At 44.8% G+C, this 13,974-nt stretch overlaps 1 protein-coding gene across 1 annotated transcript in view; it reads right to left on the bottom strand.

The window, feature by feature from the left end:
• Positions 1-13,767, bottom strand: part of PTGFRN (prostaglandin F2 receptor inhibitor) — a 72,117-nt gene extending 58,350 nt beyond the window's left edge. Inside the window, exon 1 of the mRNA XM_051608767.1 lies at positions 13,642-13,767. Coding sequence (XP_051464727.1) covers positions 13,642-13,711 — 70 coding nt within the window. The 5' untranslated portion in view covers positions 13,712-13,767. The remainder of the gene's footprint in view (positions 1-13,641) is intronic.
• Between the last annotated feature and the right edge of the window lie 207 nt (positions 13,768-13,974).

Here is a 13,974-nt window from a genome sequence, read left to right as displayed (position 1 = left end):
AGTGAGGAACCCCTGTAAAGTTTCACATACTTCGTTATCCTTTAGCTATTATCCTGCATAAATTAGATCAAACTCGGCTCAGCTCAAGCCCCACAGCCTCTTGCAGTTCTGCCCTATTAGAAGTACATGCTCCAGTGCATCTACCCATAGTGACTTGCCTGCAGAACAAAACATCCAAGACAACCTGACAAAACCCCTGCTAGCATTCATACTTCTGATGCTGCAGAAAAGACTGTTTAGGTAGAAGTGGATTCAAATGGAAGAAAAGCAGCAGAGAAAAGATGTCTTCATGTACGGAAACAGATATTCTGAAAGACAGCAAGAGAGAGATTCTACTCTCCTAAAAATGCCAGCCATATATGCCACCAGATGAGCAGAATTCTGTCTAAATGAGTGCTATTCAATTTTCCCAGCAGGTATTCACTGCCCTTTATCTATCTCAATACAAGCATGCATGCCACCTTTTTAAAGAAAAAGGAGAGCCACTTCAGTACAGGCAGGCTAGCTAGACAGTCTCAGGCTCTGTGGCAGAGGGTACTGAAGCAGAGCCACAGATGACCACAAACTCCCACCAACCATCCAATCTACAGTGTATGAACCTGACATCTCAGAAGAATGCCACAGCAGAAAACAAACACAGGTAGGCATACTTGCTCCATCTTGCACATCTTTAGACAGCAAGAGTCCAAAGTCGGCACGACTTACCCGTACACACTACTGCCTCTGAGGAAGTACTAGCGATCTATTTCAAACAGGTTAAATGTAACACTTGAGAGGAAAATTTTGTATCAAATTACAAGAGTGGATACATGTCATTGCCTGTGAGGAGGTTGGAGGTCTTGCTAAACAGACAAGAACAATCATCAAGATATTTCCTGTCATAATCTGGTGGCATACATCCAGAACTGCACAGAGGTCTTAAAGGTAGAGCATTAATTGCCATGTTAAAATCTTCTTTGCTGTATGTACTCAAAACTATCATCAAATTCACAGGCCTTTCAACTTTATAATACGTGTAAAAATAACAATTGATGGAGAGGTGCAGAAGAAAGTGGTGATGTTAAATAGTACTGAGAAGCACTCAGGTAACTTTGAAGGCCAAAGTTCTTTGCTCACCCATGCAAAAAACAGTCAAGAACAGGGCAAATAGGCCTGTCCCCTCGAGAGCCTCCATGTGCACACGTCAGCCACAGCCGACACAGCTGTTTTGTCTCAGAAACCAGGTATCAAGCTCACTCACCCTTGCTCAGGGAGTGACCTTGTTGACTAGAAAACTACCCGGCACCTGCTGCTATTTTGCTCAGGCCAGCAGACCTTCGTTCACTCAACTGATGCAAAACCAGTAACCCATTTTACACAGGCCCATCAAAAGGTAGACAAAGCTGGATTCATACCCACACACTCAAAAGCAGAAAGCTCGAGCTCCACATGACCAAACTCACTGAGGCTAGCTGACCTCCACCACCAATTTGCATCATGGGCCTTGATATCAAGTATCTTTGTTCTCTGACAATCAGCACAAGGCTTCAAACTCAAAGCTGTCCATCAGATTAACCCTGTCAACATGAGAGTTTGACACCTAAGCAAGGAGGTAGGAGAAATTAATACGTAACCTCCAAACAGTCTTCTCAACAGGTCTTCAATATGTTTAAGGCACAGAGGTCCTAAGGAGGTACAGCATGTGCCATTGCCAGATCTTCTATGAGCCCATGGCCCCTTCTCACACGATGATACCCCAGGCAACACTTTTTATTTTTACCTCAATTCCTGTGTGTCCAAGGTCAAAAAATACCTTATACTACCAGGCCAAGACGAAAAAAATAACCAACATGAAGTAGGTGCTCTTCATCACCATGACATTCATAGAATCTTCAACTTGGACCCTTACCTTCTCCCTGCCCAAACCTTCAAACATTCTCACATCCCCATGCACAATCTGCTCTTCCTCAAGTCTCACTCTATAGCTCCAAGACCAATCATCTCTCCAGTAAACAGGTTCTCTGAACACATCATTTCAGCCCAAGTAGCAGTCACAGGATGTCTCATGTTAGCAGTCTCCTCTGAAGTAAAAACCTCAGTTGCAGGGCTTTAATTCCAAAAACGTCTGTGTACTTATGACACTCACATGACCAAAGTCCCATTTTGGACTGCAAGCAAGATCCTATAGCAACAAGGCAGCCCTGAGACTGGAGGTCTACTGATGACCCCAGACTGTCACTCATGTGACAACAGTATTCACAATCATCTTTGGCCAAAACCACATATCCAAATCAAGTTCTCACCCCAATGCACCAATACCAAAAACACAACACAAGGAAAAAAGGAAAGGGGAAGGAAAAAAAAAAAAAAAAAAAAAAAAAAAAAAAAAAAAAAAAAAGAGGGAAGCCAACAAGTTACTTTGATGGCATAGGCATGTTCCTTGAAAGCACTCTGAAGGGATTAATTTCTTATTCTGAAAAGGAATTGTTAAAGCAAGGAAAGGACCCACTTTACAAGTCTAGGTACAGAAGTGCCCAGCGCATCTGCTCTGCATCCATCTGTAGGTTACTAGTCTTTGCCCAGATGCATGAAGAGGTAAGTGTCTCTACAGCTACAGAGAGAGACAAAAATCTCTCTATGTACATAAAAATCAAAAGCTGACTCCTCACAGCAGGAGAATCACAGAATCATAGAACTATTCAGGTTGGAAAAGACCCTTGGGATCACGAGTCCAACCATCATCCCCACTGTACAAAGTTCTGCCCTAAACCATATCCACCAACACCACATCCAAACAGCCCTTAAACACATCCAGGGATGGTGACTCAACCACCTCCCTGGGCAGCCTATTCCAGTGTCTAACCACTCTTTCTGTGAAAATTTTTTTCCTAATCTCCAGTTAATCTCCTAATCCCTCTGGTTCTGTCACTAATTACCTGTGAGAAGAGACCAGCACTAACCTCTCTACAATGACCTTTCAGGTAGTTGTAGAGACTGATGAGGTCTCCCCTCAGCCTTCTCTTCCTCAAACTAAACATTCCCAGCTCCTTCAAGTGTTCTTCATAAAATTGTTTCTCTAGGCCCTTCACCAGCTTCATTGCCCTCCTCTGTACTCACTCCACCACCTCCATATCTCTCTTGAATTGAGGGGCCCAAAACTGGATTAAATACTCCAGGTGTGGCCCCACCAGTGCTAAGTACAGGGGGACAATCACCTCTCTACTTCTGCTGGTCACACTATTTCTAAGACAAGCCAGGATGCCACTGGCTTTCCTGGCCACCTGGGCACACTGCTGGCTCATATTCAGCCCCTTGTCAATTAGAACCCCCAGGTCCTTTCCTGCCAGACACTTTCCAGCCACACTTCCCCAAGCCTGTAGCGTTGCCTGGGGTTGTTGTGGTCCAAGTGCAGGACCAGCACTTGGCCTTGTTGAAGCCTATACCATTAACATTAGCCCAATGATCTAATCTATCCAAGTCTCTCTGTAGAGCCTCCCTATCCTCATGCAGATCAACACTCCTGCCTAGCTTGGTGTCATCTGCAAACTTACTGATAATACACTCTATGTCCCTATCAAGATCATCAATAAAGATGTTAAAGAGGAATGGTCCCAACACTGAGCCCTGAGGAGCACCACTTGTGACTGGCCCCAGCTGGATTTGACCCCATTGACCACCAACCACTCTTTGGGCCCAGCTGTCCAGCCAGTGCTTGATCCAACAGATCGTCTGCTCACCCAGGCCATGAGCAGCCAGTGTTTTTACGAGAGTTCTGTGGGGAACCGTGTCAAATGCTTTTTGGAGGTCCAGATAGACAATATCCACAGCCTCTCCCTCATCCAATTGTTGGGTCATCACGTTATATAAAAGGAGATCAGGTTTGTCAGGCAGGACCTGCCTTTCATAAACCCATGCTGACTGGGCCTGATTCCCTGGTTATTCTCTATAAGTCTTCTAGTAACACTCAAGATGATCTGCTCCATGACCTTCCCTGGTACCAAGGTCAAACTGACAGGTCTGTAGTTTCCTGGATCCTCCTTTCTGCCTTTCTTATAGATAAGTGTTACATTTGCTCCCCTCCAGTCCATTGGGACCTCACCAGTTAGCCAGGAGTTCAGGTAAATAATGGAAAGTGGCCTGGTGATCATGTCTGCCAACTCTTTAAGCACCCTTGGATGTAGCCCATCCAGTCCCATAGGCTTATGTGTGTCTAAGTGGTGTAGTAGGTCTCTGACCACTTCCTCTATAACTGTGATGACCCCATTCTGCATCCCCCCCTGTCTCCTAGCTCATGTGGCTGTATATCCATGGAACAGCTAGTTCCACTGCTAAAGACTGAGGCAAAGTAGGTGTTGAGCACCTCAGCTTTTTCCTCATCCCTTGTTACTAAGATTCTCTTCGCATCAAATAAAGGATGGAGATTTTCCCTAATCCTCCTCTTGCTGTTAATGAACTTATAGAAACATTTTTTTATTATCCCTAACAGCTGTAGCTAGTTAGAGCTCTAGCTCTGCTTTAGTTCTAATTTCGTCCCTGCATAGGTTCACTTCATGTTTATAGACTTCATGAGAAGGTCCAATGAGAAATACTTTCTATCATCTTTAACGACTCCTTTCTAAGTAGCTTTGGCCAGTCTCCATTGAAACTTACAGGTTTACAAGGCGAAGTCTGGAAGAGGCACACTTTCTGCACCCTCTGGTCATGACAATGAACAAGGGTACTATCTGAAGTCTCACTCTTGCTTTTGGAAGGACATCCCCATGCAGTAACTCTTCACTGTACTACAGCCTTCACCTCGCCTCTCCATTCCAGATGCAAAAGGCAGACATCAGCACCAATTCAGATACCATAGCATACCATGCAGCCACATGCATCACACTTCAGTTCTTATTTGAATCTCTGCAGGAGTCTACGGTTAGATATTCCATTTACCTGCCAGGGGTGAGCAGAAAACTTTGCTTAGAAAACAAGGGTAGTTCAAGATTTGAAGAGCTTTGAGAAACTTGTGGGTTTTACCAAAGCTGTTTCTGGTGCCCAACATCACCGTCTCATACAGACACACCTTTAACTTATTCTATTTTAAACAAGCTATTCCCCCAACCCCCTTTCTCCCTGGAAAGCATGTCCTGTGACAATATTCTCTCCCTACCTTCCTTCCCCCACTTCTAATTTCTAACAACAGCTGCACTTCTGTTCTCATTGACTCTGGGCTTATATGATATTTTTATTTTATTTCTTTTAATAAATAAACAAATCTACAAACCTAGAGATGTCAGCAGCCGTGCAACTATTGACAGGTGCCTATCAATATAGTTGCCAGCAACCAGGGCTGAGTCAATAGCTTTAGTGTTCATCCAACCCTGCTTTGTGATAGACATGAAAGACCCAGTCTTACCTTGCTACCTCCCACCTCCAGACAATCAAGAGTGATTTTGTCTCTGATAAGCTACCATGCTCTTTATTTTTTCATTGAGGAAGCCTGCTCCAAGTACTTAAGCTCTCTAAGCCAAAAGGTACAGCATGCCTTGTGTAGAACCAAACCCTGAGATCAAAGGGAAACAAGGTTGATGCAATCGACTTACTACTCTGCATTAATTTAAATCTCCATATTAACTGAATATGAACAAGCACACTCTACATGCAACATGAAGGCTCTTTACACAGACATAATTCCACCTGCTGACACCACCTCCCAATAAACAGTATGTCACCGGGCTTCTAAAGAATGTAACGCTTCTTTTGGGAGATGGTGGAGGTTGTAGCATCTGGGTAAATATTACAGGTAGTGCTTTGAAAGCACAAAACAGTTTGTGGCAGTGGCAAAAAGCAAAGGAAGATGCATTGCCCTTCCCACTCTCTAGCACCTGGAAGAGGATTAGAAAACAGACAGAAAGACTAACACCTCGATGCTTATTTTAACAGTTCTTATTAACAAATTATTTCCTATTGTCACCTCAGTATTAACTGCTATATTTAAGGACAAATGAATACATCTACTGATAAGACATACATTTGTGAGGGGAAAAAAAGGGTACTGCAACTTAAGTGGTTATTCACAAACTATGTGAATTCTGAATTTTTCTCAAATTCCTTATGTTTGGTACCCTGAAAATTTAGGAAGCATCCTCTATTAATTCAGCATCTGTTTCATATTTAAAAGCTATTCTTTGCAAATAGAGGGGTCACACTGCTTTTAAAGCAGCTCCTGCTGATTCTCTTTTGCAGGGCAGATTTAATAGCAAATTTCACTGCCACAGGATTCACTGTGTAATAATGAAGGGTAGTGTATCAATAGATGAAACTGAACACATCAATAAGAAGCTGGCAGAGGTCCCTGTGGATGCCTCTCTTGCAACAATCATTTTAATGTGTGTAGGAGAACAATGCTGTTACAGCCTGCTCAAAGATTCCCCACAGCCACATTGCATCAAAGACCGAATGAAATACAATGCTAAATCTCTGCAGTTGGAGCTAACAGTGGGACATGCACGGAAACAAAGTCCTTTACACTGACAATTACTTTTAAGACAGCCAAACCTAAGCAAAGCTAGCTTTCGTCAGAACCAGACTCTTGCTAACCAACATGAACACCAGTAGTAATGGTTCCACCAAGCTCCCTTCAACAGCTACTGATATGGCAATAAAAGAGCGGCTCAAAAAGCATGAAAGCATGCAAAGTGTAGTCATGAAGCAAGCACTAAGCAGCATAGCTAAACCACATCTTTTAAGAAAGTCAGCAGAACAGCAAGTCCAGACGAATCAAGCCAGTTAAACAGAAAGAGTGGCACAAGTTCTTTACTCTTTTTTTTTGGGACAGCAGAAGTTATTTTACAGTCAGCATGAAGTAAAGGACAATAGGGGACACGTGGGAAAAAGCCTGAAAGGAGAACTGAAACCAGAGAAAAAAAAGCTAAAAGCCACACAAAGTTTACATTGATGTTTTTATTTCTTTTAAACCACATATAAGATAGATGATGCATGTACTGCTACAAGCAGCAGACACAGCAGATACAGTTGGTGATCCACACAGACTAGCACATTGCTGCAGCATTGGCCAATTTAACAGAGGGGGAGAGAGGAAAAAAAAGAAAAAAAAAAGGGACATTGCATTTACAGAAGACTGAATCTGCAATAAATAAAAGGGGGCTTCCATTTATCTGCCCCCAATTCCAGCTGTAATCCTTTGACACCTTAAAAGCAATGACAGAGTGCTTTCTCTAGGGACCTGAGACTAATTCCCTACAGAGCATTTACAAACTGATGTTTTTCCAAGTCTTATGATGTGGCCAAATTTGGACATTTTTCATAACAGTAAAAGCCACATTCTTGATGCAAAGTGAACTCTCCAGCCAAGTTTCCAGCTCTTGCTCTAAAGCATAGAGGTGCTAGAACTTCTCAGCTTAGCAGCTGAGATTTATTTTGGTAAGAGTCAGGAGGGAGAACTGGCCAGAAAACACAAGAATTAAAAATAAATTTTTAAAAAGCTGCTTCTCTCTGCTCACTCCCAAGTGTAACAGTTGTAAACATTGGAGGATTGTTTGGGTTTTTTGGGGGGAGGGGGCTTGCAGGGTGTATTTCCTAGGAAAAAAAGTCACTCTATGGTAGACATCCAGCCCAGAAAATTTCAGCATGAATACTTAAAGTCTTGCAGAATAATAAACAATTTAAGAGATGGTCCTAATAAAAAGAACCAAACAGATATACTACAGGCATTGCTGGCAGCCCTGTCTATCAGCAGCTGTGACAGCTTGCTTGGGAGCTCTAGTCTTTAATTAGGTTTCATTCCTGAAGTTCACAAGTCAGTTAATTCCAAAAACCACCCTCAGATTCTTTTTTAAAGGAAATCGTGTCCAGGACTGGTTGTATTACTCACTTACCTATTCTTCCCATAGCTCAACTAACAGTTTTGAACCTTTAGAGCAACCAAATTCCACCTGGCCACACAAATTATCACTAGTCAAAATACTCAAGCTTGCTTCCGCAATTTTTCATTTTTCTGCAGCAGTATTTTGCCATTGCTGCATACAAAAGATACTGTTCTTCAGACCTTGTCACATAAACCTTCCCCTATAACTTGACCTGATGAAATGGAGCACCAACTACAACACTCTACCACACGTTTCAAGCAGTCCCCATGGCAATCACAATGACTCAAACCAACTGGCATTGCCATAGCACTTTACAACCTCACAAGACTCAGTGAAGGCATTTAGCAGCACTGGTTCTACCTTTTATCTAGCTCACATTAAACTCAGTCAGAATGTAACAGTTAAAGTTGATAATGGTTTCCACTGGACACCCAGCTTTGAATCCTCTTCCAGCTCCAGACAATAGACCACCATTTCTTTTGTCTCACACTTCAGTTAGAAGAAATCAATTATGCTTTACAACTATGAAAGCTTACAAGTAAATTAATAAGCCAATTTCTGATATGAAACTTAAAAAAAAACAACAAAACTTTAAGTTACATAATTTCTGCCTTATTTCTTATCTTATTTTAGATATGCTGATGATCTAAAAAAATAATAATTATTATTATATAAGGCTTTTGGTATCTGAGCAGCTGTTTTTGAGATCATCCTATCCCAAAAGCAGTTTTGTCTGAAACTGATTACCTACCTCTGCCCTTTGCAAAATACAATACATAAGGTGTATTAGAAGTTTATCTCATTCTTTTTAAAGCCCTTCTTAGTAGGTATTCAAGCCTTGGAAGAAAGCTACAATTTGAGGTTTTCTAAAATATCAACTGACAAAAAAAATGGATAATTGGAAACTTAGTATCTCATTAATAAAAGCTCATTCCTTCTTTAGGGCAGAAGGTACTAACAACCCAGACAGAAACTGCTTATGTTAGTCTCTCTGTCTTTTTGATCCAGTTTTGGGGTAACTTGCTCAGGTTACAAACTAAGGTCATGCAGCAAACTATTATTCTTGGACAGAAACTTAAACACTGGTATCCCTAGACAATTTTGCCTTACAGATCTCTAAGAAACAGACTATCAGTACTGCAAAACTTCTCAGAAAGCAGGATGTCTAGCAGGGGCCTGGGAAGTAACTGCAACATCTCCAATAAAAAGTCAAAAGCAAAATATTAAAAAGTAATTTTCTTTGCAGTATGATGTAGATTCTTACCTTATACTCCACCTAATGTCTATCTTTTGAAACTGCTCAAGACTTCTACAGACACTGACATAACCTCTCCTTTGATCCAGCTCACATAGTGAAAATTTCCTCAATTTTTTTCCAACTTAACTTTCAAGTGATTGATTTCTATACATAATCAGAAAGAACTCCAATTTTCAGATAATGTGTCCATTTCCCTTCCTTCTAAAACACAGAACTCAACACCAAAAAAAAAAAACGAACAAACTTTATCTATGAAAGTCATCTAAAAGCATACTTTTAAAATGTTCACTTTCTAAAAGTGCCATATTAAAATATGTAAACATTTCCCTACTGGGGCAGGGGGTGACACCAAAACCACACAACAAACCATATAGGTCTGTTTTGCAGGTAAGTCTCTGACAAGGATTATGGAGATGGGGGGGGGGGAAATCAACAACAACAACCAATCACACAAAAATAAATCAACCCAAAAAATTCTTAGATGTCAAAGTTGAAATCTCAGATGTCCCTGAATATCTGTTTACACAGCTATATGGATGGATATACATTATTTCTTCATTACATTCCCCTCTAATCATGCATGTGGCTGCATTTTTAAATGACCCCAACTGCTTACTTCAAATCTTGTTCAGACAGGTTTATACCTCAGTTCAGGGATTACAGCCAAATACAACAGAGGCTACCTAAAGAGAGCAAGCTGTTGCTATGTTGAAATGCAGCAATCGAGAAACCTGGAGACCAAGGTCGAAGAATTTCAGAAAAAGAACCCAGACTCCCTATAAATGAGCCCTGGACAGGAACCTCCAAAGAAGGAAGAGAGCCATAAAAGGTGACTAAGCTATCATTTGCCAACCCAAAAGAACACAGGATATAAAGAAAAAAACACTTGCTACACTGCTTGCCCTTTGATTCCCACAGCCTACACACTAAGAAAATACATCAGCATGGCAAAACTACATGGAAAGTGCTTCCTCCTCAGCACTACCACCTGCCCTTCAGTTCCTCACCAGCTCAAATACTCACTACACTTCCACTGCCTTAGCACTCTGCAGCTGCTAAGTCCAGGACAGGCTTGTCAGTACCTCCCCTTTGGGAGCCTTTTTAACCGCCTCTCAAGCTACAACACAGATAGGCAGGCCTAGCTGTCAGCTCCTTCTCCAGAAACCAGGGGCTGAGCTTGCCTTCTTCCAAGAGCAGGCAGGCAAAGGCCACTAGCACCAGCTCTGGGCTCACTGGCAAGTGAACAGGCACCAGCAAGGGAACAGGAAGCAGATTCCACTCTAACACACCTTCAACATGCCAAGGGCAATCATCTTACATCATCTCCCTGTCCTAAACGTTGAGGCTCTCCCATTTTCTAATGCTTTGACTTCAGCTGCAAATGCAGGGAAAGATTAAAGCACACTTTTCCCTTGAAATTCATGATCACAGTAACTTATACTAATAACCAAAAACTTTCTATTGCAGAGCTTGAATTAAAGCTTGAATCAAATGACTAACTGTTGTACGTTCTGAGGAAAAGCAAAAAACAAACAAACAAAAAACAAAATCAAAAAAACCCACACACAATAAAGAATTTCAGGTATGAGTTGTAGGAAATAACTTCATTCATGCACACACAAGGTTCCTGGGGATCTGGCACGCTGGAAGCGACTCTCATCATAGCGGACAGTGAGTGTCACACAGGTCTAAATGGTAGCAAGAAAAACGTGATCTCTGGGAAAACCATCATCAATGGTTTTCCCCCAGGATCTACTGAGTGCCTGCTCTCCTCAAACCCCATAGCATTGAAACAAAAATACACTGAAATTCTTACCTTGAATCTCAAACCAGTGGGGGGTGCAGGGGGAGGGGGGGGCGTGAAACCTGGGAGCTGCTGCAAGGCTTACTGTTTACAGTCTGAGCCCTGGTACCTGTTTTTGTTTTTGGTTGTCTTGCCCTAGGAAGGATGTTTTGGTTTTCAGAGCATTTCACAGGCTGACGAGGCAGATTGAAACCACATGTAAAAAAGGCGATGGCAGTGCAAAATGCCCTCATGCTGCCCTCTCTTATCAGGATCTAACCACACCAAAGAAAGGAAGAAAGTAGATAGACTAGATCAAGCCTTACACTGAGAATTCACAATCTCCTTATCAAACAGATTGCAACTGTACTGGAGAAAGAAGACAGGATGAGAAAACATTCTTATTTGTCACAGCCAAATACTTCAGCCATTTGCAACCTTTTGCTGGGTTACTTCATAAAGATCTGATCAAAACAATCAAGTCTAAGTATACACAAGGGATGAGCTCTTCTATGCTTCAACTCCTTCCCTACACCTCCCTTATACAGCCCTTCCTCAACAGCTGCAGCACATGAGTTAACAAAAAGCCCCAACCTGTCTCTCTATTAAAGAGCTGCTAGAAAACACAAGTTCACAGAAGCATACTTTTCCCATTCAGAATGAGAGGAACACCACTTTCCCAGCCTCTTAACATTCGGTATGCCTCATAGAAGCTACTAAGTAATGGTATCAGATGATAGCTACACTGGAGCACACACCACAATTAAGACTGAGAAGTTCAGGGGATTTTTTTCCTGCAGAAAAGCACTTTCAGTTCTAACAGCACCATTCCAATTTAAACAAACAAAAAACCCACAAAAAAACAACCACCCAAAAGGCAACTCTGAATGTCCAGACAAGTCATATAAAAAATAGTGGCCAGATATCTATACATGCACATTTTAAGTCCTTCTAATTATTTTCTCTGGAATTAAAAAGGAAACAACTTTGCTGTTGCAAGTCATCCTTAATAGTTACAACTTTCTGATGCATGACTTTGACTGAGAGTCCTGATTTTTCGACTGTCCTACTAAACCATTCTCTCGAAAAACTGTATTCGATTTCTGTTTCTAAACAAAAACACTAAAGGTATTCTCTCCAGTTCTTCACTGTTTCCCCAGCTGGCAAAACACCTATGTTGTCAAGATAAACAAGATGACTAACCTCAGCTGCCAATAAGAGAAAGTACAGTGGACAGCTTTATGTGGTAGGATCTTGACTTGTATACAGACACCCCTCTGCCCCAGTTGCCTCATTGCCTGCGAGCAGCCTCAGTAAAGGAACTGGGATAAGCCCAGGTTTAGGAAGCTGACCTTTCAGCTCTAACTATTGGCTCTGCAGACCTGGCTATGAAAGATTCAACAGCCAAACCATGAGGAAAGTGCTCTGGCAGGCATTTAGAAAAATAATTAGTTATAGCAATGTCAAAATTACAAGCACAAACTAAGTCAGCAAATAGAGTTTTGTTTAAAGAGCAGCGCAGTGTGGAGTTGAGGCACTCTTCAGTTACTCACTCCTTCCACCCCAAATCTGGAAAAGGCTCCTACTTACTACCTGCAATCAGTCAAACGTTCTAAATCGAGAACTGCATGTAACAATGTGTGGGGCATGCTTGCCCACCAGTACAGAAAGTACTTCTGATTGCACAGAGCTGACACAGAACCGCTTAAATACTATGCATAACTATCTTACTTGAACAATCTTCTTGTTCTCTAGTTAAGCTCACTGCTACTTCACTAACAGCAGCAATGCTACAAGTCCAACGTGAGAGGAAAAAAAAAAGCAAAGGCAGAAAACCAAACCCCACCACCCAGCCTTTTGTGTGGTTCTTGCTACAGTCTTTATTTCTGCACGTTGCCCGCCTGGCCCTGACCCCAGCAAGGAACAATGCCACACATGAAGCTCACGACAGCTACACAATTACGTGAACACGGCATAAAACATCACCTACAAGGTGACTCGTTATCTCCTAACAGGATAACCTGACAGCAGAGGCAGCAAACCCGAGAGCCAGGAGGGAAGGGCGCTGGAGAAGTACCACTGCCCTCACCACACCTGGGACACCCAGGCTTCTTCTGCCCGCTCCCGGAACAGAAGGATCGCCCCTTCGGCCCGGGGACGGGCCCCTTCGGGCGCTGCCAGGCGGCATCCCGAGCGGCCACAGCCCAGGCACCGGGTCGTGCCCGAGCGGACACCGCTACGCCGCGACGGGACCCCGGCGGCTGCGGCAGCCAGCCCCTCTCACCGGGGGTCCCGCCGAGCGGCACCCCCCGCGCCCCGTCTGAGGAACAACACCACCCTTCAAGTTTCCGGGCGATACCCGGCAGGAACCCACGCCCCGGCCCCTCGGAGGGGGCGGCGGAGGCCGGGGGGACCTGCGGAGCCGCTCAGGGCTGCGCCCGCCGCTAGCGCCCGCGGGCGGGCCGAGAGGGAGCGAAGGCGGCGGCGGCCCGGCCAGCCGCGGAGGGCACAGCCCGGCGGGCAGGCGGCGCTGCCCGGGCCCCCGCCGCCCCCGGGGGCAGCGCCTCAGGCGGGCACGGCACGGCACGGCACGGCGAGCTGCTCCGCCCCGCCAAGGGGCCCGCGCCCACGGGCCCGGCCCTCCCTCCCTCCCTCCCTACGGGCGAGCTGGCCCAGCCCAGCCCAGCCCAGCCCAGGTCGGCGCCCCCGGCCGCCCTCCCCGCTGCCCCCCAGCCGCGCAGCCCCGGACTCACCGAGCAGCAGCAGCAGCAGCAAGAGGAGGAGGAGAGGCAAGCAGGACGCCCTCTCCCCGCGGCGCCCCATGCTGGCAGGGCTGCGCGGCTGCCTCTCCCTCACGACGCGAGCGGGACCGCGGGCGCTCACGCTGGCCGGGCCCGGCGGCAGCGCCCCTCGCCCGGCAGCCCGCCCCTCGCCCGGCAGCCCGCTCCTCGCCCGGCAGCCCGCCCCTCGCCCGGCAGCCCGCCCCTCGCCCGGCAGCCCGCCCCTCGCCCGGCAGCCCGCCCCTCGCCCGGCAGCCCGCTCCTCGCCCGGCCCGCTCTGCCGCCCGCTGCCCTGCGAGCACACGG

Source organism: Apus apus, chromosome 1 (genome assembly GCF_020740795.1).
Source record: "Apus apus isolate bApuApu2 chromosome 1, bApuApu2.pri.cur, whole genome shotgun sequence".
Taxonomy (NCBI): Eukaryota; Metazoa; Chordata; class Aves; order Apodiformes; family Apodidae; genus Apus; species Apus apus.
This window is presented reverse-complemented; position numbering and strand designations above follow the sequence as displayed.